General features: G+C 43.0%; 1 protein-coding gene across 4 annotated transcripts in view; it reads right to left on the minus strand.

The window, feature by feature from the left end:
- The window catches only part of ELMO1 (engulfment and cell motility 1), a 668619-nt gene that overhangs the window by 14377 nt on the left and 627831 nt on the right, over nt 1-26411 (minus strand). For all 4 annotated transcript variants that reach the window (XM_033930221.1, XM_033930218.1, XM_033930220.1 and 1 more), the window contains 2 exons: nt 19784-19891; nt 17653-17735 (listed from right to left, as the gene is read on the minus strand). In XM_033930221.1, coding sequence (XP_033786112.1) covers nt 17653-17735; nt 19784-19891 — 191 coding nt within the window. The remainder of the gene's footprint in view (nt 1-17652; nt 17736-19783; nt 19892-26411) is intronic.

The raw sequence follows: 26411 nt of genomic DNA on the forward strand, positions 1-26411 counted from the left end.
TAATACTTTTAAAATGAATAGGAGGAAATATTTTTTCATTTAACCAATAGTTAAGTTCTGGAACTCATTGCCAGAGGATGTGGTAACAGCAGTTAGCTTATCTAGGTTTAAAAAAAAAATGATTGGACAAGCTCCTGGAGGAAAAGTGCATAATTTGCTATTGAGATGAACATGGGGGAATCCACTGCTTGTCCCTGGGATCAGTAGCATGGAATCTTCCCACTATGTGGGATTCTGCCAGATTCTTATTACCTGGATTGGCCACTATTGGTAGCAGAATACTAGGCTAGATGGACCAACCCAGTATGGCCATTCTTATATCTTTTCAATGGAGTCTACTTGACCATGGGAAGAAAGGAGAACATGACAAATTCTCTCATTCTATAACTTGGCACCCAAATTAAGGTGCCATTTACATACTTAAATTTATAGAATAGAGTACAGTCTTGATTATCTGATCTTTGCTAATTTGACCCACTAACAGACCCATCCACTTTGCTGTATAATTAATTGAGCTTGATTAGTAATTGGACTGGGAAGACTGCGAAGTGATATTTGCTTTGTTTTATGCTTAGAAGAGGGTTTGTATAAAAAAACAACAACAGAGCAGCTATTGCTCTGACCCCTCTTTCGAAGGCCTCAGGACTTGATTTAACTGAAAACTTTAGACCAGTGGCAGGAATATCATGGCCTGCTAAATTGTTAGAATTCTGTGTAAATCTACAACTAACATACTTTCTCAATTAGGCAGAAGGTTTCCATAGTTCATAACATGGCTTTAGGGCAATGCATAGTACAGAGATCTTATTGCTTGAACTGACATTAAAGGCGCGATCCTACCTGAGCAAAGGTAAACAGACTGTTCTGTTGTTGTTTGATATCTTGGCTGCGTTTGATACAGTTGACCACTCCCTACTACTTCTAAAACTAAATGAACTAGGTTTGCACAGAGTAGTACCAAAATGGTTTGTGGAATTCTTGAAAAGCAGTACATATGAAGTAAGAAAAGGTTCCAAGAGGTCCCAAAAATGGAATAACATAACATAGAAACATAGAAACATGACGGCAGAAAAGGGCTATAGCCCATCAAGTCTGCCCACTCTACTGACCCACCCCATTAAATCTGAGTACTAATCACCTAGTTCCTTAACTCGACTCTCGTAAGGATCCTACTAGGGCATCCCATTTATTCTTAAAGTCAATAACGCTGGTGGCCTTGATCACCTGCTCTGGAAGCTTGTTCCAGTGATCTACAACCCTTTCTGTGAAGAAATACTTCCTTATGTCACTATCGAATTTCCCTCCTCTGAGTTTGAACGGATGCCCCCTTGTATACTGCAATACACCGTGAAGTTCGATGCAGTTAACAGCAGTTAACTGAAAAATCGTTGAGGATAAATAAAAGTTGAGAATACAAGTACAACTAAGTTTTCCAAGTTTTATTTAAAATTTAATATACCGCATAAAAAAGTTGTCTAAGTGGTGTACAGAATCATAGAGTTAAAATCTTTGGGGAGACATATTTAGACAATAACAGTCATAAATGACGCATTGAAACAAGAGGGATGGGGGAGAAATACAATTTGCAATAGGAGAGAAGAACGATAAAGGTCAATACAGTATCTGGAAACATAGGATCGATGTGATTGAGAACGATGATGCTTTGATGTAGAGCATCGGTGCTTCGATGGAGAGCATCAAGGCCTTGATGAAGAATGTCTATGCTTTGAGGAGGATCGATTCTTCGATGGAGAGTGTCGATGTCTTCTGGAAGAGTGCTGATAGAATGTAGATCAGCATCGTGGTGTAAACCTGGAATCTATGCCATGTGGCCTTGGAGTGCTACTCATTTAATTGTTCCTTGAAGATTTGCACCAGTACCCTTGGCTCAACAGCTGGTATCATCGGTGTGGCAAGGTGTCAAGGGGTGGGTGGCCTCAATGAGGATGCACACCCTGAAGGAGACACAGCCTGCACTAAAGGAGAACATTGGTGTCGATGTTTGGCCTGCATCCAGAGACTCAATGCTGTAGAGGCTTGCGACACTTGCTGGGAAGAGGATGGCTTCTTAGCAGGCTTTCCCAATGCTGGAATGATGTCCAATGTCGATGCTGGTGCCACTAGTACCGAAGGCTCAGATCTCTCTTCAGAATCCATTGTCAAGCTGAACAGCTTCTCCTGCTGGATGCGATGAGCCTTCAATGAGTATTTTTGTAAGGTGGAACAATGCTTACATGTGTCTACTTGATGCTCAAGGCCCAAACACTGCAAACACCAACTATGGGGTAGGTGATTGAGACAGGGAGCTGACACCGACAGCACTTCTTAAAACTGCTCGATGGCTAAGACATGGACAGAAAAATGTCGGCGGCAAGATTAAACTGAATGGTGACAAGAAAATAAAAAAACCGCTGAGGCAGACAAAAGAGGGCTGAAGGCCCGACTGAGGTAAAACGGAAAAAGAATATAATTTTTTTTTCCTAAACAGACTGAACAAGATAAAATAATAAGAAATATAATAAAGGTGTTAAATAGCCAAAAGTAGTACGCTGACAGAAAGGCAACGCTCGCTGGACAGAGTCCAGAAAAAAAATCACTTCTTCACTCCACAGAAAACGAAGAACTGAGATACCGCAAACTGGCCTCGGGCAGGAAGGCACTCGCGCATGCACGATGCGGGCAGTTGCAAACTTTCTAAAAGATTTAAAGTGGCAATATACTTTTACTACTGTCCGTACTGGGCTCTGTGGATGATGTCACCCACAAGTGAGAATATGCTGCCTGCTTGTCCTAAGAAAATAATATGTATACTTTTGATATACACTAAACAAATCATGATCATTTCAAAACTGTCAATGATTACAAAATAGATCAAGCCCAACAGTTTGAAGTTGAACATTAATAAAATGTAGGTATTTTGCTAAAATATCCTTATTTCAAAACCTCAGCTCCAGGAGTAGTTCTAGAAAATATACTGCTTAGTGTTAAATGGAAGGTATAATAAGTCTTAGGAGCAGTGCTCCCTCTAAGCGGGCGGGTGGTGTGAGCAAAATTTTTTCCCCGTGCGCTAAAAATATCGGGCGCCAGCGCCAACTCGCCCGATTCTCCTCTCGCCGCGGCCTGCCATCTCCGTACGCCGTGCGCTGTGACGTGACATTGTGCGCTGCGAGGCAATATTTTGTGCGCCAGCGCACGCCAGCGCAGCTTAGAGGGAACACAGCTTAGGAGTAATTTTAAACTTAGAACTTTTAGGTTCAAATGATTTTTTATTGATGCAAACAACACAAGGGCACCCAAGGTGAATAGTACAATAATGAAGCATCGAATACAATAATATAATAGACATTTACAAATAAAACATAACAGCAAACTAACTCTCTCCCCTTCTACATTACATATGGCGAGTAAAGGAGAGAAGGCACCCCCAGGCCCTTGACTCTTTTGAACCTAGAGAATACATTTCAACCCCCTCCCCACCAAACCCCACTTAATCTATACATGACTATGTGTTTGAACCTTTCAATACCCTCTACCTCCACTCCCCAAGCCCCCCTTCCCCTCCCATCCCAATGGTACTCTCTATCCCAAATAATCAGGACATACCATTACAATCTCAATCCTACAAAATGAGAGCCCAATTAGGATACCCATCTTAAGACCGCACTACGGCCTTTAGGATGTAAAGCCTACACATTTGGATTCCAGATTTGCATAAACAACATCTTTCGCTTCCTAGCCCATCCAGCATCTCTTGCCTCCCAGATGGCCAACTGATGTAACTGGTTCCACCAATGCCAAAACTTCAGAGGGTCAGGGATCGTCGAATATTGAAGAATACATTTTTTGGCCAATAGACTCATCTTCCTACATCTCAGAACTTTTTAATGTTGGGGTTGCATTAATCATTAGGCTATACTTCCATTCTATAAGAATGATTTTGTTAGTGTATTTTATGTGAACAGTGGCTTGTTGTTTTATTTACATGATATAGCCTTCAATCCATAACCCTACTCCCCACTGCCCAGTACCCTAGCCAGCAGATTAACCATTCCCCCTAACTCTATCTATCCATGGGCATCTGTTTGTCTGCCTTGTCTGTTTAGATCAGTGTCTTGCAAACTTTTTCAAGCCTTGGCATACTAAACTCGGGGCCACAGCTGGAGGGCCTCTGAGCATGCGCAGATGTTGATGTGATGACATCATGCACATGTGTGACATCATCACGTCAATGTTGAGCTTGCTAACCCTGAACTGGGGGGGGGGTGAGTGTGGAGAGACACTGACGAGGAGGAGAGGAGCCAGTGCCGGCTGAAGATTGTAAGCTCCTTCAAGCAGGGGCTTTCTCTTTCGTGACTCTGTACAGAGCTGCATACATCTGGTAGCACTATAGAAATACTGTATTTTTCGCTCCATATGGCGCACTCGCGAGAACTGATGGCAGCCATTAAGGGAGCAGCACGGGACCAGGCAGGAGCACGAAAAACTCGCACCTGCTTTGTGCACCGCTCTGCCGCAAGAGAGGCAGCTGTCCAGGGAGGGAGGGGCAGGAGAGGGAAAGCTCCTGCCGATACAACACTGGACCACCAAAATGAAAAAAAAAGGTACCGGGGGGAGGGGCACTGTCGGTTCATAGTCAAAAGCCCACGCTGACAAAGGCGTGCCAAGACAACTGAGCGCAAGGTGGAAGCCCGCGCTGAAGAAAAACAGTGTTTTAAGGGGCTCCGACGGGTGGTGTTGGTGGGGACCCCCCCACTTTACTGAATACAGATCGCGCCGGCATTGTGGGGGGTTGTAACCCTCCTCATTATACTGGAAACAACTTTTTCCTTGTTTTTTAGGGAAAAAGTGAAATTTCAGTATAATGTGGGGGGTTACAACCCCCTACAACGCTGGCGCGATCTGTATTCAGTAAAGTGGGGGGGGGGCTGCCCCCCACCTCCTGTTGTAGCCCCTTAAAACACTGTTTTTCTTCAGCGCGGGCTTCCGCCTTGCGCTCAGTTGTCTCAGCGCGCCTTTGTTGGCGCGCGCTTTTGACCTGTCACCGGCCCTGCCTGCCTGCCAGTAGACTGGGGGAGGGGGCTGCCTACCTACCACTAGACCTGCCCTGAATCCTGTCCCAGCCTACCAACCAGACTACCAGAGGGGGAACAGGGTACTCCATTTGGTTCAGAATTTTTTTTTTCCTTCTCTAAATCTAGGGTGCGTCTTATGGGCGGGTGTGTCTTATAGAGCGAAAAATATGGTAATTAATAGTATCAGTATTAGTAGAATGTGTTATATTGCAATTTTGATATGTTTACATTTTATAATATCATAAATCTCCTGCATGTTCAATATTCACACTAAACTTTGGAAAAATTGATTATTAAGGGAAAGAACAAAATAAAATATGACATAAAAGTTATAATTAATGCATATAATACAGTCTGTGACACTATTCTGAATATGGGTTTCCCCAAGATCTCTGAAGAAGGATTTTAAAAACAACGTAATGGTAAAACATTTAATTTAAAAAAAAAGGAGTACATATTACCACTTGCTACTTATATTCGTAAAATACTGACCAGTACATAGTGAATACAGATTTATCAAAAAAATCCAAGGCTCTGGGAAATGCAGCACAGAATTACATGGTTATTGAAAATTTTGATCCTTTAATTGGACCTCAAAAATTCCACGTTAGAGCTAAGATTGATATGTCTTTGCACAGTGCATCTCTATAAAATGGGACTATACCATTTGCACAATAATGGATTTTATTGATGTTCTATAAATCTGACTTGGCATAATGCATTAAGTCATTTAATTCCCTCAAGATCAGCAATTGTAATTTCAGTTAAAACTGAATAAAATTTAATTATGCCAACAAATCATACTGCATTGCTGGCTATGTTTTCTCCAAATCAATGGCAAAAGTGAGGCTGGCTCAATTTGAAAGGAGGTTTTTATTTAAAAAGACTTAACAATAAAGAGCTTAATTTTAGAATATGTATATGTCTATGTGAGAGTCCAAAATGATGCCTATTTTAAATCTGTGTGCTATTATAAAATAGGTTCCAGATCAATCTCAAGAGTGCACAAGTGCTGACATGCATTTACAGATACTTTGAAGAACAGTGTTTGCATACCTACACGAGTACCCGTGTCTTTTATAAAATATACATGTACGTTTTAACTACAGTGGAACCTTGGTTTACAAGCATAGTTCGTTCCAGAAGCATGCTCGTAAACCAAAATACTTGTATATCAAAGTGAGTTTCCCCATAAGAAATAATGGAAACTCGCTTTGATACGTTCCCCCCACCAAGGCTAGCGGCGCTATTCCCTCCCCCTTCTCGCAAAGGCCCCCCCCTACTCAAATCACCCCCCCCGCGAGAACCGGCACCGCCCACCCGACCAACTTTAACTCATCCCCCGTCTGGCACCAGCACAAGAGCCGGCATCGCCCCCCCCCCGCTCGCAAAGGCCCCCCCACTCGAATCGGCACCCCCCCCACCTGACCAACTTTAACTCACCCCCCCCCCCCCCCGTCTGGCACCGGCACGCAGCCCACAGGACGTGCTGGTGCCGCTTGAAGATCTTCTTCCTGCCTCTGCCGGCTTTGAGCATGCATCTGCGCATGCTCAAGCCCTTCTAATTCTCCCTCTCGCCAAGATTATCGGAAAATCTCGGCGAGAGGGAGAATTAGAAGGGCTTGAGAAATGGGCTGCGAAATGGCAAATGACGTTTAACGTGGATAAGTGTATGGTGATGCATGTGGTAACAAAAATCTTTTACACGAATACAGGATGTCTGGTGCGGTACTTGGAGAGACCCCCCAGGAAAGAGACTTGGGGGTACTGGTCGACAAGTCGATGAAGCCGTCTGCGCATTGTGCGTCAGCTGCGAAAAGGGTGAACAGAATGCTAGGACTGATTATCACGAGCAGATCGGAGAAGGTTATCATGTACCGCGCCATGATACACCCCCACCTGGAATACTACGTCCAGCACTGGTCGCCGTACCTGAAGAAGGACATGGTACTGCTTGGAAGGGTCCAGAGAAGAGTGACTAAAATGGTTAAGGGGTTAGAGGAGTTGCCGTACAGTGAGAGATTAGAGAAACTGGGCCTCTTCTCCCTTGAAAAGAGGAGACAGATGGGACATGATCAAAACATTCAAGATAATGAAGGGAATAGACTTAGTAGATAGAGACAGGTTGTTCACCCTCTCCAAGGTAGAGAGAATGAGAGGGCACTCTCTAAAGCTAAACGGGGATAGATTCCGTACAAACGTAAGGAAGTTCTTCTTCACCCAGAGAATGGTGGAAAACTGGAATGCTATTCTGGAGGCTATTATAGGAGAAAACACCCTCCAGGGATTCAAGATAAAGTTAGACAAGTTCCTGCTGAACCAGAACGTATGCAGGTAAGGCTAGTCTCAGTTAGGGCACTGATCTTTGACCTAAGGGCCGCCGCGTAAGCGGACTGCTGGGCACGATGGACCACTGGTCTGACATAGCAGCGGCAATTCTTATGTTCTTATGTGAAGTTTCTGGAATCCAGTGCATTACAGAACCTGAGGTAACCAGAGAACTGGATAGAGAAAAAGCACTAGATGTTGTGTATTTAGATTTTAGCAAAGCCTTTGACAGTGTTCCACACAGGTGTCAAATAAACTGAGTGCCCTTGAGATGGGCCCAATGTGATGGACAGGGTCAGGAACTGGTTGAGTGGAAGATGACAGATGTCAGCCCTGCCTTAACTTGCTGGCTGTACCAATGTCAGAAAAGGCCTATGGGAGATCATATTGATATCTGATCTTGGGTCACGTCAGTGCAAACAGCCTTAGATTTCCCCCAGACAGCCTAAATTACAACAGTGCTTAAAGGTAACAAAGGACCTTGGTACAGCTAAGAGGTGCTAATTTCTGGTGCTTAAGATGGGCAGCCTAAGATATACAGTAAGCCCAGGTGCATTGTCTAGCACAGATAGCTAAGGTTAATCAAAAACCATTGTCAGAGACATACTGGAAATTACATTTGACTCCAGTCTGTAAGGGACAGGTTCTCCCTCTATTCTTCTCTAGTCTCTCACACCTCACTCACCTTATTCACCATTTCAAACAGTTTACAAAAGATAGGGGTACTTAACTTCAATAGATTCCATTTTTATAACAAGCCTCAAGCGTATAAATATGGGAGATTAGAACTCCCCTCCTCTCTCCCTGGAACATCACCCTCCTGTTTGCTCTCCCTGGAATATCACCTCTTCCCTTCCCTCTCTTTCCTCTGCACTCTGTAAGGCAGGTAAACTGTCTTTTCTCTCTCATTCACAAGAGCACAGAAGCAGTTTCTGAATCCACTCTGTATTTGTAAAGCTTATGTCTATTTCTGTCTTTACATTTGTAACCCAGTAAAGCTTATGTATCTTTCTAAAGATTGCCTTTCTGTAATATTAAGCCTATTTCTACATTATATTCTTCATGTAATCACTTCTGGCTGTGCTTGTCATTTGATTTTACTTCCTACTGAATCTTCTACGAGGGTATTGAACCCGGGACCTGGTGGATTGTAAGGTTGCTTCAACATTATCCCTCCAAACCCTTATATATTGGGGGGCTAAACCTTACAACAGAGGGTAGTGGTCAATGGAGATCGCTCTGAGGAAGGGATTTTATCAGTGGTGTGCTTCAAGATTCGGTTCTTAGACCTGTTCTTTTAACATTTTCGTAAGCAATATTGCTGTAGGGCTGACTGGTAAGATCTGCCTCTTTGCAGATGATACCAAAATCTGCAATAGAGTAGACACCCCTCATAGAGTGGATAACATGAGAAAGAACCTAGTGAAGCTGAAGGAATGGTCTAAAAAGGATATATTGATACCCCTGTATAAGCCTCTGGTGAGACCTCATTTAGAATATTGTGTACAATTCTGGAGACCACACCTTCAAAAAGATATAAACAGAATGAAGTCAGTCCAGAGAAAGGTTGCTAAAATGGTTAGTGGTCTATTCCTCCAAAGTATATTGAGATCTTTGAATCTGTCCCCATATGCCTTATGAAACAGCCCACGCACAATTTGACCTCCGGAGTTTGTTTCTACGCAGGCCATAGCTTGTTTTGCGGATTTAATTGATTGCTTTGTCAACTTGGGACCCCTGATGAAGGCATGTTTTCCGAAACACGGATCATATCGGGTCCCCTGGTTCGTTTGATTTTAGATGTTTTTAACCGCACTCTATTTATTGATATAATAAACTTTGCCTGCATCATTGTACGTCCATCTGCAGTTTTCTTTGCTTTGTCTTCATACCCCTGACTGCAGACCTCGTTGGTTCCTTCTTCATTGTTTCTTATGAAACATATAAACATGATTGCAGATAGAGGCCAAATGGCCCATCTAGTCTGCCCATCCGCAGTAACCATTATCTCTTTCTCTTTCCAAGAAATCCCTTGTGGCTATCCCAGGCCCTTTTGAATTCAGACACAGTCTCTGTCTCCACCTCCTCTTCTGGGAGACTGTTCCATGCATCTACCACCCTTTCTGAAAATAAAGTATTTAAGGAAATACTTTTTTACAGAAAGGGTGGTAGATGCATGGAATGATCTCCCAGAAGAGGTGGTGGAGACAGAGACTATGTCTGAATTCAAAAGGGCCTGGGATAGCCACATGGGATTTCTCGGAAAGAGATAATGGTTACTGCGGATGGGCAGACTAGATGGGCCATTTGGCCTTTATCTGTCAACATGTTTCTATGTTTCATAAGGCATATGGGGACAGATTCAAAGATCTCAATTTACTTTGGAGGAATACATCCTCCAAATACTTTGGAGGAAATGCGGAAGAAGGGAGATATGGTATGATATATTTAAATACCTAAGTGGCATAAATATGCATGATGTGAGTCTCTTTCAATTGAAAGGAAACTCCAGAGTGAGAGCGCATGGGATGAAGTTAAAGAGGTGATAGGCTCAGGAGTAATCTTAGGAAATACTTTTTTTTAATAGAAAGGATGGTAGATGCATGGAATAGTCTCTCGATAGAGGTGATGGAGACAAAGACTGTCTGAATTCAAGAAAGTATGGGACAGGCACGTGGGATTTCTTAGGGGATAGAGAAGGTAGTGGATGCTGTGGATAGGCCATTTGGCCTTTAACTGCCATCATGTTCCTATGTTTTCTATTAATGGTGAATATTCCTCTCACTGGGTCTAATCTGTGAGGACTGTGGCATAGCCACAGATGAGGTCAGGTAAGCACAGGCCCACCCAACAGTGAGACAGCCGACAAGAATTCACAAGACCCACCAGCCGAAGACTCCCACATCACTTCCTCTAGGAGATTGGGGTGGGGATGGGTGTTACTCTCCACTCTCACCTTTAAATTCTTTAGTTCTTCCCCAGCAGCAACACATTCCCCCCTGCTCGTGCTGGCCTGAATAAGGTGACCATACATCCCGTTTTTGAATCCCCTGTCCCGTTGTCCCCACACAGACAGCTTTGGGACGCCAAAATGTCCTGTTTTCAGGGACAGCGTCCTGAAGCTGTGTGCGGGGACAACGGGACAGGCGATCACTTCCTGTCTCTCCCTGCTGCACAAAAAAAAAAAAGCCTCCCTCCAGGCCCGATTTAAATCTCCCGGTCTGCCGCCGCTACTCCTCTGCAGGCAGCGATTGGCTGGCCTGGAACGTCCTCTCCAACATCAGAATTGACGTTGGGAAGAAGGCTTCTGGGCGCGATTAGCAGCAGGGGGGGTAAGCAGAGGAGTAGTGGGGGCAGACTGGGAGGTTTAAATCGGGCCTGGAGGGAGGCTTTTTTTTTGTGTGTGGCAGGGAGGGAAGGAGGTAGGCAGGCTTGGAGGTAGGCAGGCTGGCTGGCTTTGGGGGAGGTAGGCAGGCTGGCTTTGGGGAAGGCAGGCAGGCTAGCTTTTGGGGAGGCAGGCTGGCTGGCTTTGGGGGAGGCAGGCAGGCTGGCTTTGGGGGAGGCAGGCAGGCTGGCTTTGGGGGAGGCAGGCAAACTGGCTTTGGGGGAGGCAGGCAGGCTAGCTTTGGGGGAGGCAGGCAGGCTGGCTTTGGGGAAGGCAGGCAGGCTGGCTCTGGGGGAGATAGGCAGGCAGGCAGGCTGGCTCTGGGGGAGATAGGCAGGCTGACTTTGCGGGAGGTAGGCAGGCAGGCAGGCAGGCTTTTTGGGAGGGGGTGGGACAAAAGGCTAGAAGGCAGTGAGGGGGACATAGGAAGAAGGGAGGAAGGAAGGAAGGAAGGAGAGAAAGAGGCAGAGAAAGGGGGGAGGTTGTAAGTAGAAGAAAGACTAGAGAGATAAAGGCCTGGACCAAAGGGGAAAGACAGGAGGCAGAAGCAAGACTATGGGAGGTGCAGACAGAGGGGGCGAGACCCTGAGGAAGAGCAGAGAGAAGCAAGATCATAACAGAGGAGGGAGACCTGGAACAAAGGTACAAAGGAGAACTGACACTGGATCTGGGGGCACTAAGGACATAGGAAGGAGGCACTGGGGACACTAAGGACATAAGAAGGAAGGAGGGAGGGAATAGAAAGGGACAATTGTTGGGCCTGAATGCTGAAAGCAATGAAAGAAAGAATGCACAGTTAGAAGGAAACGCAACCAGAGACTCATGAAATCATCAGACAGCAAAGGTAGGAAAAATGATTTTATTTTCAATTTAGTGATCAAAATGTGTCAGTTTTGAGAATTTATATCTGCTGTCTATATTTTGCACTATATTTGTCTATTTTTCTATAGTTACTGAGGTGACATCTTTGAAAACCCCCTAAATATAAATAATTAACATTTTCTCTGCGTATAGGGTGCTCTGTGTGTTTTTTTTTAATTTTATGGTTACCATTATGAAATAATAAGATATTGTGTGTACATGAAAAATGAATGGAAGAAATTGGGGTGGGGCTAGGGCGGGATTGGGGGCGGGACTGAATATTAATAGATGTCCCGTTTTGATGAAAAAAATAAATGGTCACGTTAGGCCTGAACCTTCCTTCTAGTGCAACTTCCTGTTCATGGGACCAGGAAGTTGTGTCAAAGGGAAAGCTTGGAGCCAGTATAAGCAAGGGGAATGAGTTTCTGCTCGAGGCCAACAAAAACATAAAGGATTTAAAAGTACCAAAAGGATTTCCTGAGGGAGGGGTGAGAGAGATGCCGGGCAGGTAGGGTTGTTGTGCCCAACTGCCCACCCACTTTGGGATCAGATCTACCTAAAAATGGATGTCTGGCCATGCCCTTGGTGCAGGAGCAGATCCTACCCAGAATAGTGTTTTTAAAATATTTTACACCTATTTTTTATGTATTCAATGTTTATAACATACTATTCCAAAATATTTTAAAAGTGTGTTTATTGTGAGGACCCTATGTTTCTCTTGAACACATCTGTGGAAAATATTGACAGGCCACAGTAAGAGATGCCTAAATTCAGATCTTCCATACAGTACTAGCTAACTTTTCTACTGCAGTAAAATCAATATAGCTTAAGCTCCACCCTGGGTATCTGTTAAGAAGGGTGAATAAATTAAATTTACATGAATAAACAATAAGCTGAAAGGAGTGCTTCTCTATATTTATTTGTACAGATGCAAGGAATACATTATAAAAGGAACTGACAAGCACCGAGGGGATAATTTAGATTCTCAACGTTTCTTTAGTTTAGCTAGACTGTGAGTAGCGCATTTTCAAATGAGACAGGTAAATGGAAATTTGCAAGAAGGAAGCACTTTATGCTGATGACTCATGCTGTGTGTTCATGCTTACATTACATAGACATGCGGCGACTCATCGCCTTCTTTAGATTCTATTTTTCACATCAGTTCTTTATATTTGGGTGTTACTCAGTGGTCTCAAACTCGAACCCTTAGTGGGGCCACATTTTGGATTTGTAGTACTTGGAGGGCCACAGAAAAAAATAGTTAATGTCTTATTAAAGAAATGACAACTTTGCATGAGGTAAAACTCTTTATAGTTTATAAATCTTTCCTTTAACAGTTAAAGGAAAGATTTATAAACTATAAAGAGTTTTACTTTATGCAAAATTGTCATTAACTATTTTTTCTGTGGCCCTCCATGTACCCTATTTTTTTCTGCAGCCCTCACATTTGAAGTTTAATATCTTTCCTTTCTCAAAACTGACACATTTCAATCACTATATTGAAAATAAAATCATTTTCCCTACCTTTGTTGTCTGGTGACTTTATTTTTCTGTGCATTTAACTATGTTTCCAGGATCTTCTTGTCTTTTGACTGGTTTTCTCTCCATCTTCACTTTCTGCCTTGCATCCACATCTTTAAGCCTCACATCACTGGCTATATTACTATTTATGCTGTTTGTGTCCAGTATAGAAATCAATAAACCTTCCAATATATATATCCTGGATCAAATAGTAGTTATAATTCAATATATGTTTTTAAGGACACCTCGGCCCCACCACTCCACCGCTGTAATGATTTGCTACTGCGGGAAGAATTATGTGGTGCCTCATCATTGGCTGTCCATTTTATTTTTGATTTTTAACATATTTCAAAAATTGTTCAAAACATTTCTTCAATAGGTGAAAACTTTTATAATATATATCTTCAATTGTGTAAAAATATAAATATTACTTATCTCAGCCAAACCTGGGAGTCAGACCCGACATGTTTCGCACTAAGAAAGTGCTGTCTCAAGGGTCTCCCTAAGAGATAAAGGAAGCAAGCTATTACATGTGTGCCTGTCTTAGCCTCTCCCCACCTAACTTAAAATATTGCTTGTTCGTTTCAGTCTAAATAAATCAAAAAATTCACCGGGGCTGCCGCTGTCATCCGACTCCTATTTAGTTCTGTGAAAGATGGTGGCGGCGTCCCTCGGCAGCATTTAAATATCCTGTCCAATAATATCATAGTCCTGCCCCCTGTGATGACCTCAGCCCGAAATTTAACCAATCAATGTCCCCCATTCCACTTCGCTGTTTAATCCCCGTGGCTCAACAGTTTCAAGCATAAAAATGTATCGTTGTTCATTTTCATTAAGTTTTATTTGATCTTTCCCACCCTCCAACTCCGTAACAACATTTATGACACGCCATCTTAAATCACTAATGGTATGTTTGTGTTTATGCCAGTGATCTACCAACGGAGCCTGCGCTATCTCATTACTTATGCGCGACTTATGCTCTGTAAATCTCACCTTGATCTTCCTATTTGTGCGACCGATGTAAACCAGGTCGCACGGGCAAATTATTGCATAAATGACATCTTGTGAATTACAATCCGTATCAGATCTTGACCTAAGAACCATCTGCCTCCCTGGGACTTTTCACTTATCCCCTTGGATGGTAAAGGGACACCACTGGCACTTACCACAGGCATTATGACGCCCTCCTCTCTCCCTCATCCTAACTCCATTATCTCTGGAAATTACACCGTTGATCTAGTGTGATACCCCGTGAATATGTTATCATGGGGAAATTTTCCAGCGGTTTATGAGCTTGAACAATCTACCAATACTTTCTTAGTAAACCCTCCATCATCCTGGTAGCCTTGGAGAAAGGGAGAATGCACATCGGTTTACATCGGTCGCACAAATAGGAAGATCAAGGTGAGATTGACAGAGCATAAGTCGCGCATAAGTAATGAGATAGCGCAGGCTCCGTTGGTAGATCACTGGCATAAACATAAACATACCATTAGTGATTTAAGATGGCGTGTCATAAATGTTGTTACGGGGTTGGAGGGTGGGAAAGATCAAATAAAACTTAATGAAAATGAACAACGATACATTTTTATGCTTGATACTGTTGAGCCACAGGGATTAAACAGCAAAGTAGAATGGGGGACATTGATTGGTTAAATTTCGGGCTGAGGTCATCACAGGGGGCAGGACTATGATATTATTGGACAGGATATTTAAATGCTGCCGAGGGACGCCGCCACCATCTTTCACAGAACTAAATAGGAGTCGGATGACAGCGGCAGCCCCGGTGAGTTTTTTGATTTATTTAGACTGAAACGAACAAGCAATATTTTAAGTTAGGTGGGGAGAGCTAAGACAGGCACACATATAATAGCTTGCTTTCTTTATCTCTTAGGGAGACCCTTGAGACAGCACTTTCTTAGTGCGAAACATGTCGGGTCTGACTCCCAGGTTTGGCTGAGATAAGTAATATTTATATTTTTACACAATTGAAGATATATTATAAAAGTTTTCACCTATTGAAGAAATGTTTTGAACACTTTTTGAAATATGTTAAAAGCCAAAAATAAAATGGACAGCCAATGATGAGGCATCACATAATTCTTCCCGCAGTAGCAAATCATTACAGCGGTGGAGTGGTAGGGCTGAGGTGTCCTTAAAAACATATATTGAATTATAACTACTATTTGATCCAGGATATATATATTGGAAGGTTTATTGCATCCATATTTGGCATTAACTGCTCTCTTTTCAAAATCTACGTTTCCATGTCTTACCTTCCCTTCTGTCTCTCTCTTCTTCTGTCCCTATTTCCATTGTCTGACATCTCTTTCTTTCCTTTCTCTCCCTCCTTCCTTACTTCCTTTCCCCTGGTCTGGCATCTGTCTCCTTCCCTCCCCCAACTTTTTATTTCTTTCACCCTGCCCCTTCTTTCTTTCTCTCTCTCCATGCCCCTTTCTGTCTGTATCCTGTCTCCCTTCTTTTTTTCTGTCTCCCTGTCCCCCCTTTCTTTCTTTACTTCTCCCTGCCCTCCCCCAAGCCACTACCATCGGGGAACAGGCTGCCACCGCTGCAATCGGGGAACAGGCCGCGCCAAGGTCTTAACTCTCCCTGCTTATCTTCCCCAGCGCGGGGCCGACCAATTCTCGCCACCCGATGTCAATTCTAACATCGGGGAGGGACTTCCGGGCCAGCCAGGCAGCGATTGGCTGGCCCGGAACTTCCTCCCTGATGTTAGAATTGATGTCGAGTGGCGAGAATTGGTCGGCTCCGAGCTGGGGAAGATAAGCAGGGAGAGTTAAGACCTCGGCGAGGCCTGTTCCCCGATTGCGGCGGTGGCGGCCTGTTCCCCGATGGTAGTGGCTTGGGGGAGGGCAGGGAGAAGTAAGACTTCGGGTGCTGGCTTGTTCCCCTATTGCAGTGGCTTGGGGAAGGGCAGTTGGAAGGGAAGTAGATTGGAAACCCCTGCTTTAGTTGAGAACAAATTGCGGACCGCAAAATAGTCCCTGGGGGGCCGCGTGTTTGAGACCACTGCTCTAGAGGCACTTTTCTCATCTCCTTTGCATTCCCCCTCCAGTGGCCCTTCTAGAGACAAGCACTGTTTAAAGAGGCATTTTTAGAGACAAGTATTGCCTAAGATAAGTGGCCTTTTTTGTCATTTTTTTCAACATACTGGATAAGTGTATATATTTTTAAGATAATGGAGGAATAATGAAATGATAAATTTGAAGACACTGGTGTAAATTGCATAAGCTAGTACCTAAATATATAATATAAAAAATGATAAAAATATAGTGAAAGTAAGGGACAAAATAAGTGTTAACACCAGGTCCTTTGGCCAATGATTGGAGCGAATAGGAGCAATACTACGCTGATTTTCCCAGTTTGTGATTGTACAACTGTGCATAGGCTCCAATTCTGAGGCCTTTGGTAGTAGACTCACTTTTCTGGTTGAGTGTTGTGGTACATGAAATATAAAAACATAAGTGTCAATATTTAAACAATGCAGCAAGCATTTCTTTTTTAAAAACACCGACTGTGGTGTTTAAATAATCTAGCATATTCACTGCTACTTTCTGGAAAATATGACCAGAGTGCTCACTGTAGCCAATAAATGGAAGAGAGCCTGAGAACACACCTTGAGATCTGGTGCTTTAATTCAAACCCGCAGAGTGTTTTCAGGTATGCTCAATGTATCTTGATGATGTAAGATTCTGGGTGCACTTGCAAAATCCCTGTAATTGGCAAATTATGTCTGCCATAATGTTTATAGCTCTTAAATTTGGCCGTAACAATATACTGCTTAATTGTTTATAGCTGAAGCCTTATTTAGCATCTAGCATTACTGTATTAAAAGCGGTCACAATTGTGGTATCAAACACACACTGTAAACCTGCATTGTATTGCGACATGTATCAAGCTCACATGAACTGAACAAGGGCTTTTTGCCCCCACCCCTCTGGGCAACATAAAAATTGGCACCCCTACCCTGTCAGATTTGCCGCTACCTTCAACCAATCTTTGCCTGGACCAGAAAGAGGAGGAAATCAACATGGCATAGGGCCTTCAAGTGTTGGCACATTCCACCCCCTGTGATGGCTTCCTGTCAGAAAGACTGGGATGCAGCAAGGCTTGTGCGCCCCTCCAAATATTGGTGCCCCTGCCACTCTTACCTTTCTTATGCTGTTGTGTCAACCCCGCAAGCTCAGTGGACAATTACCCAAGCATATACAGAGAGTACTAGACAACTCTGGATCATGAACTTTGTCAGATCTCATCAGATCACGGCAGAGTAATTTAACTGCTGGAGATGTGCAACACCCTGTCTGCATGCAGCCAGTGAAGTCAATATTCTGTCTGCATGCAGCCAGTGGAGGGGAGCGGAAAAGGGGATGACTCTGGAATACTGGTGAAGGGAGAACATTTGCAAGGGTTACAGTCAATGTGGCTGGAGCACAAACATGGAGAGTAACTGGAGAATCGAACCTTGTTCTGTTTCAGTGCTCCTTTCTCCTTCATGTGAGGGCAGTCCTTTCCCGTCACTACTGCTTTTATGTCTGCCACAGGCACTGCAAACAAACACATGAGGTGTGTTAGAAAAACACCCTAAAATGATTTTATACAATGGGTAAGAAAATCTGCCATCGCTCTACCACCTCCACAATATTATATCTCTATACACACAGGCAACCTTTGATTTGGGCAGGGGACCAATTCTTCCACCCCTTTGACTTTAAGAAAAGGCAAAGATGACCTCTCAGAAAACAGGCTCCAGCATTCAATTTTCAAGCTGCTTCCCTTGGTGATAAGGCACAGTGATGGTGGTAGGGGGATAGGGATATGTAGAGGTGAGGAGACATGAGAGGCTGACAGATGGGGGAAGACAGAAAGATTAATTGCCATGAAAGAGAATCCAAGGAGTGAGAAAAGTAAGATGGAGGGACAGACAGATGTGGATGTGGAGATGGAGAAACAAGATAGGCAAAGGGGGAATGGAGGGGGTAGGAAGATAGAGAACTGGCAATAAGATGGGTTAAGAGAGAGAATAGGGAAGATGGAGAGGCCAGAGAGGCATGTTAGACTGAGATATACGAGAGAGGAGGAGAAATTCAAAAATACGTATGTACAAGAGGATAGAGCATGGAAAGGATTAAGAAGAGAGGGGCAAGGTGAGAAGATGCATCACAGCAAAAAGCACTATAGAATTCTGAAACAAGCAAAATGAAGAAAATCTTCAAGAAATGTGGCAAAGGACAAACAAGAGAGAAAATTTATATGGCTTTTGCTCATTCTTTTCTAAGTAGCTAAAGGTGAGTTACATTCAAGTTACAGTAAATGAGAGTCTCTCATTTACTAACATTAATCCTTTAATATTTTAACGTACATTTAATGTACACTAGTGCAAATTACATGCTTAGAATAATTTTATGTTTAAATGTTTTTTATTGGTTTTTCTCAAAGCTTAGAATAATTTTATAACAGGTCACCTGGATTAAGAATTTTATTAAGACAAATGAAATTCCATTTTTCATAAGAGCTGTATGTGTGAAATGGGACTGTTCAGGTTGGGATTTTCACATTTCCCCCAGTATTTTACAAAAGCCTTTTCTCATTGCAGAGCCTTTTGCATTCTGTGTGTAAGAAGGTCTATGCGTATCTCTATTTGCTGAACATCCATTTTAGAAAAAATAGTGACATTGTTTGGGGGCTTTAAACATTTAACCATGGACATTTACATTTGTAGGCATCAATTTCACAACATACATTTGAGGTTATCAGCTGTTAAACACATTTGTGCCACAATTTTTTAAAAATCTGCATGTGGACAATTAGCTGGTTAAAGAATAGAGAAAAATAATTCTACCTTCTGAATTTCTGAGTTGGTGGTAGGCACTACACTTGTCTCCTGAATCACTGATGGTCCAAACAATCAGAAGGCTGGCACTTGTATGTGCTTTGGAGCAGGTGCAAAAGCTGGCACAGAAATTTATTAAAGTATAAATATATTCCCAGGGGTTTTCAGTAGGTCTCAAAGTATTAATGAAAGCATCCTCCAGGGATTCAAGAAAAGGTTAGATAAGTTCCTGCTGAACCAGAACGTATGCAGGTAAGGCTAGATTCAAATAGGGCACTGGCCTTTGACCTAAGGGCCGCCATGTGAGCGGACTGCTGGGCACGATGGACCACTGGTCTGACCCAGCAGCGGCAACTGTTATGTTCTTAAAGAATCCAGGATCTGCACACCAATGCCACCTTTTTTCAAAGATACTGTGGCCGGTTGCAGGGGGCCTGAATATTGTGGAGCAAGTCCCTTGGTGATTACTTCACCCCTAAAGGATAGCCTGGCATTTGAGTACCTACACCATTTTTTCTAGAAAAATGGGAAATACACTTGAAGAAGGAAGTTGGGAGACATATAGCATTGGCACTGTTTACCCCCCACAAGTGGCTCATGTACCCCTAGGGGTATGCATACCACGTGTTGAGAAACACTGCTTTAAGCTATGCAGCCTTTGTGGATATAAGGCTTTATTTAGAGTAAATGAACTACTGTAGATGCTTCTTTGAACAGTTCTCTCCATCCTCACAATGAATAATCAATGTTTTAATGACTCACATTTATCCTGCAAAGAATCATGGGGTACTTCTCCCTGGGGACTCTCCTCCAAGTCGCCATAGTGCAAGACCTTGTGATTAGGTGATAGCCGACAATACCAAAATTTATCTAGCAGGATTAGAAGAAAGTAAAACAGGAAAGGTTAAGGCTCCATCCTTGAAACAGGTGATACAAACTAAAAGATTTTCAGGTCAGCAGTCAGACCCAGTGGTGGGCATTTAAAATTATTTGTATATTTAGCATCGCTATACTGGTGGAGGGGCATAATCAAAAAAAACATCTAAGTCCCCTTTTGGCCTAAGGCCTTAAACTTTGAAAGTAGAAGCAGGGAAAATGTCTATTATCAAAAAAACATCCAAAAGGAAGTTTTTTTTGATAATGGCCTGCCTCTACGTTCAGCTGTTTAAACGCCCAGACCACCACACTAAGTCTAAACTTATACCCCATAATGAACCTAAAAAACGCCTAAGCCCCAAATGTCCAACACAAGGGCTTTTAGGCAAAGGAGGAGCCAGTCCTTCGCCTAAAAGCTGGATTCTGTAACCGGTGTCTGTCAAAAACAACACCGGTTACAGAATCCACCCTCCCCATAACATCGGGGCACGAGGGAGTCCAAGCCCTCTTGTCCCACGGCATCCCCAACCTCCCCGACATCATGGCAAGAGGGAGTCCAAGCCCTCTTGCCTCGCGGCACCCCCGAATCCGCAATGAAGATCGGGGCAGGAGTGAGCCCAAGCCCTCCTGCCCCACGATCTCTAATCCCCCCAAGTCCGATGGGGCCAGGAGGGAGCCCAAGCCCTCCTGGCCTCTCACCCCCACCCCCTACAAGATTGGGCAGGAGGGAGCCCAACCCCTCCTGCCCAGGCGGACCCCCTACCCCCCACTACAATATGGGCAGGAGGGATCCCAGGCCCTCCTGCCCTCAACACAACCCCCCCCCAATGACCGCCCCCCCGAACCCCCAATCGCCCCCCCAACCCCCAATCCCACCCTCCATACCTTGTCAACATTGGTCGGACAGACGGGTGCCAAGCCCGCACATCCGGCAGGCCAGCCGGCTCCGGAATGGGGCTGGATTGGCCCAGGTGGCTTAAACCCCGCCCACAGGTGGGGCCTGAGGTGCCTGGGCCAACCAGAATAGGCCCGGAAGCTTTAGGCCCCTCCTGCTCCGATCGCCCTCACGCCACCTCCGATCGCCCCCCTCCGCCTCTGATCGCCCCCCCCCCGCTGCCTCTGATCGCCTCCCTCCAAGTCCTGGGGCTGTTTTTTTATCGATGCCAATGAGCGATTCTCAGGGGGAGGGCCTGGGGAAAAAACCGCGGATAATCAAAACCACGAATAGGGAGGGGGAAGTGTATCATATAAGTATTATCTGGAGAGATAGTGGTAATGAGGCCATAGTAGAGAGACTAAATTAATTCTTTGCTTCAGTCTCACCAAGGAAGGTGTGGAGGAGATACCATTGCCAGAAATGGTATTCGGTGCTGTTTAGTCAGAGAAACAGAAACAAATTTCTATAAAGCTTGAAGGTATAATGGGGTAATTTGATAAATTAAGGCGTAGCAAATCACCTAAACTGGATAGTATACAACCCAGAGTACTGATAGAACTGGAAAATGAACTTGCAAAGCTATTATTAGTAATATGTAATTTATCTTTAAAATCAAGCATGGTATTGGAAGATTATAGGTTGACCAATATAACGCAAATTTTCAAAAAGGATTCAAGAGGAGATCCATATTAACATAGTAGATGATGGCAGACAAAAACCTGTGCAAGGGAATGCTGAAAAGTTCTCAGCCCAACTAAGCAGAGAATGACGTAGATATGGTTCAATCAATGATCTTAAGCAATGTCAAAAACATAGAATTTTGTTTCTGCAAATTGGCACTTAATGAAATAAAATAACATTCTTTTCAGCTACAGTGGCAAAATAACGCTCAGAATTTAGGAAGTTGATTGGTTGGGCTGAGAACTTTTCAGCACCCCCTCGTACAGTCCATCCAGTCTGCCCAACAAGATAAATTCATAAGGTATGATGTGATTCTACACATACATATTTGATTTGTCCTTGCAGTTTTCAAAGCACAGATCACAGAAATCCACCCTGAATTGGCCTAACTGTTTTGCTGCAAGCGGGGCACAGACCATAGAAGTTATATAAAACTGATGGCAGTGCCAGATCAGGCTTGCTAGGATCTGGAAAACTGTATACCGGTGAGCCTAATGTAAGTGCCAGGCAAAATGGTAGAGAATATAATATAGAACAAAATTACTGACAATATACATAAACATGGATTAATGAAACAAAGCTAACATGGATTTAGTCAAACGAAATCTTGCCTCATCAACCTACATTTCTTTGAAGGGGTGAATAAACGTGGATAAAGCTGAGCTGGTTGATATTGTGTATCTAGATTTTCAAAAGGCATTTGACAAAGTACCTCATAAAAAATCCTGAGGAAATTAGAAAGTCATGGGCTGGGAGGTAAGATCCTATTGTGGATTAAGAACTGGTTAAAAGATAGAGAACAGAGAATAGGTTAAATGGTCAATATTCTCAATGGAGAAGGGTAGATAGTGGGGTTCAAGCAAAAAAATACAAACAGATTGAGAGAAAAGATCAAAATATCCCAATGGCAGGCAGCAGTAGGCATCCTACTGCTGACTCATAGCCTATTGGGATGCAAGTTTTTGTTTTTTTAAAAAAACGAGAAGAACGAGATATATTGCTGGGGAAGAAAAACATATTGCAGTGCTGGATTGTACCGGATTCTCCCACCTTGTCTCATTGGCGTACTCTCATGATACATCAGGCTTCTATGGAGTGGCTCTCCTTGACATCTTTGGATACACCACAGGGACGTTTGTTTTGTTCCATTTGGGAGCCCTTTTGGCTCACATTGACTCATTATTATTATAAAGCTCTTAGCATTTTTTTTTTTTTTTGCTACTTCAGCTTGTCTGTGGTGTTCTTTGCTCACATGTTTAAAGACAATAGTCTGTTTTCAGTCCAATTCTTTATATGTGAGGTTGCAAACTATTGGACCCCTGAGGAAGGTGTGTTCGCCGAAACACGGACCGTGTAGGGTCCGGTTGGATTTTTATCACAGTATTTTTTTTTCATTGTACTTTTTTCATTGAATTTTCAAGGTTTTATATTTCAGTGTTTAATAAATTATCTCCAGAACATCTGTATCCACAGTTTTTGTTTTTATTTTCAAAAGCCCGTAATCATTTATTGAACCCATGATTAGTCATGCATTCTGGAAGATGGATTGTTTTGTTTCTGTGGGAATTTTGGGTGGGGGGTTGGAGGGTGGATGGGAGGGTGGGGTGTTGCTGTATTTGTATTGTGAACTTTGGTTGTTTTTGATATGCTTGATTATCTGGAAACTTTTCAATAAAAATATTTCAACATAAAAAAAGGAGAAGAATGACAGCGGTACCTTCAAGCTTTAAATTAAAATTATTGGATTGGCTATTTGATTCTTTGAAAGCAGGAAATTTTCCGCAAGAGGAGGGTAATATAATTATTACTCCAATAATTAAGAATAAGAATGAATCTATTTCACTACCAGCCAACTATAGACCTGTGGCATCGATCCCCTTTTTGTAAAGATTATGGAGGGTTTGGTCCAAATTCAGTTGATGAAATATCTTGAGCAACATTCTTTGCTCCATGATTCTCAATCTGGCTTCAGAACTTATTATAGTACAGAAACGGTGATAGCTACAATGTTAGATCATCTATCTAAATGGTCTGTTTAGCAAGGGTAGTAGTGCATTGGTTCTCCAGTTTGATCTGAGTAGTGCTTTTGACTTGGTGGATCACACCAAGTTATTGGCCTGCCTAGATGCCCTAGGGTTGCAAGGTAATGTTCTCTCATGGTTCAAAGGGTTCCTTGGATCGAGACTCTATCAGGTTATGTCTAACAATCAGCTTTCCATAAATTGGAAAAACACTTGCAGGGTCCCTCAGGGTTTCCCACTCTGCCCCACATTATTTAATGTGCATCTATCTTCTCTGGGATTTCATTTGAACAAACTGGGCTCTAGTCTGTTTAGTTATACCGATGACATTACAATCATCATTCCTTGTAATATAGCTATATTACCCAAATTATTGAGTCTATACTGAAACTGATGGAATCATGGATGCAAGAATTTAAATTCAAATTAAATCATGATAAGACCAAATTCTTTGTTGCATTTCCACCAGAATTTTACATGAACCATCAATTACTATAGACTCAACACTATAAGATCAATCCAATGATTAAAATATTGGGAGTTGTTATAGATCAACACTTGACCATGAAAATGCAAGTAGATGCTGTGGTGCAAAAGGATTATTACACATTGTGGAAGCTGCATACCATAAAATCATATTTTGAGTTTCCGGCCTTTAAACTTTTAGTTCAGTCGTTACGTCTAAGTTTTCTCGACTATTGTAATAATGTCTATTTGACATGTACCAAGAAAGAAATGGCTAGGCTTAGACTGATTAAAAATACGGGGCTCAAATTAATTTATGGTCTAAAGAAATATGATCATGTGACTCCTTTCTACCATGAGTTGCATTGGCTTCCAGTGGAGGCGTGTGTTTTAAGCTGGGTTGTCTTTGTTACAAAGTTGCGTCTGGTATTGCTTCAAACTATATGACTGATAGATTTCTCATAGCATTCCATAAACATAGGAGAGAATCACATGCATTGTTTAATTTTCCGTCTGCTCAAGGTTGTAAGAGCAAGAAATCCTTGGAACATACACTAGCATTTCAGGCTGCTTTCTATGACAGGGAATTTAGGCCACTGTTGTGTAGTGCTTGCTCTTACAAGCACTTTAGAACTCAATTGAAGACTCATCTTTTTTCAAAATATTTAGCGAACTAATTTAAATCATCCTTAGGTTATGTTATTTTTAATCTTTTGTTCACCGCATTGAACTTATGGTTATGCGGTTTATAAGTACGATGTTATGTTACATTGTAGGCATATATTGAGTGCCTATGGAGACACATAGAAACACTTACAGAAGCCCAAGGTGTGGCATGGGCATGGTTTCCCACGGAAGTGGCCTTGGGCATCGGTACATGTCCTTGTGCATCTCCATAGGCGCAAGAGAGACGTCTTAAATGTAGGCCTCTAAAATGCTGGCCTACATTTAAGGCGTCTGTGAGAAAACTAGATACAATTCTCCTTAGGACATTGATGTGTGATGGACACAAGATCTGCAGCCTATACAGAATCAGACCCTAAATGTTTGTAGGAATTGTGAAGTGAGAAATGAAGGTGGGGTCAGTAGATCAGAGAAGGAAGTTCATGTAGCAATTGTAGAAAGGAGCTCTTAAGGTTCTCTCTCCTCCTGTTTTATCTCTCTATTCTTTTTATACTGGGTTTCAAGCGTAAGTTGGATGCACACCTCCTTGCAAATCACGTTGAGGGATATGGGTAATCAGGGTATCCATCTGGGAGCACTTGGCTTGGCCTCCGCGTGTGCGGGTCGCCGGAATAGATGGACCTAAAGTCTGATCCGGTGAAGGCATTTCTAGTACAGTATTGGGGTTCAAGAAGGGATTGGGCAACTTTCTATAGAAAAGGGGATAGAAGAGTACGGATAGAGGACTACTACACAGGCCCTGGACCTGATGGGCCTCCGCGTGTGCGGACTGCTGGGCATGATGGACCTCTGGTCTGACCCAGCGGAGGCACTGCTTATGTGCTTATATTGAACGGTACTCTCCTCCTTTTAAAAACATGATGGCCCCATCCATGCAGTTTCACCATCTTCTCTGCCTAAGAAATCCCATATGCTTTCTTGAATTCAGATACAATCTTTGTCTCTGCTATCTCTACTGGGAAGCTGTTCAATGAATCCATCACCCTTTCTGTAAAAAAGTACTTCCTTAGATTACTCCTGAGCCTACAACATTTTAACTTCATCCTATCCCCTGTCAGAGGGAAAGTACTACCGAGGTGGAGAGCAGCCTGCGAGGTTCGCTACAGCCGGCTGGCGAACCTCAGCAAGCTGCTTTAAAGAGGAGCGGCAGTGGTTGGTGAGGGAGGGCGGGAGAGGGGAATCGCCGGCATGTTCCCTGACTCCGTGTTCTAAAATAGAATTCGGCACGGAGCCAGAGACCACGGTGGCAGGGAACACAAAACCCTAAGTGCGCATGCGCGCTTAGGGTTTTATTATAGAGGATGAGTGGAATAATAAGCATTAGCAATTGCATATTATATCTTTATTCTTATCTTTTCCCCTGTTTTGAGTGTTTCTTTTGTTGCTGTGCTACCACAAAAATGCTCTTGTTGAGAAATGATAAATTCCACTATAAAATAAAAGATTAATAAAAGAAGAGAGAGAAAGGCTTTTAACTCTGCTCAACATACATAATAACACAGTACTGTATATATAACAGTAGATAAAGACCTGCATGGTCCATCTAGTCTGCCCCATAATGCAGCCAGAGCTACACCTGTCACTCCATACAGATTATACTCTGTCATGATCAAAGTGACAAATATTTTATTTAAACATTTTTACATGTCCCGGGTACATCTGACAGGAAGCAGAGGCCATGACAGAGTGACAGCACTACAGCCTAGGGGAGCCGCAGGGAAGCAAA

This window comes from Geotrypetes seraphini, chromosome 2 (genome assembly GCF_902459505.1).
Source record: "Geotrypetes seraphini chromosome 2, aGeoSer1.1, whole genome shotgun sequence".
Classification (NCBI taxonomy): domain Eukaryota; kingdom Metazoa; phylum Chordata; class Amphibia; order Gymnophiona; family Dermophiidae; genus Geotrypetes; species Geotrypetes seraphini.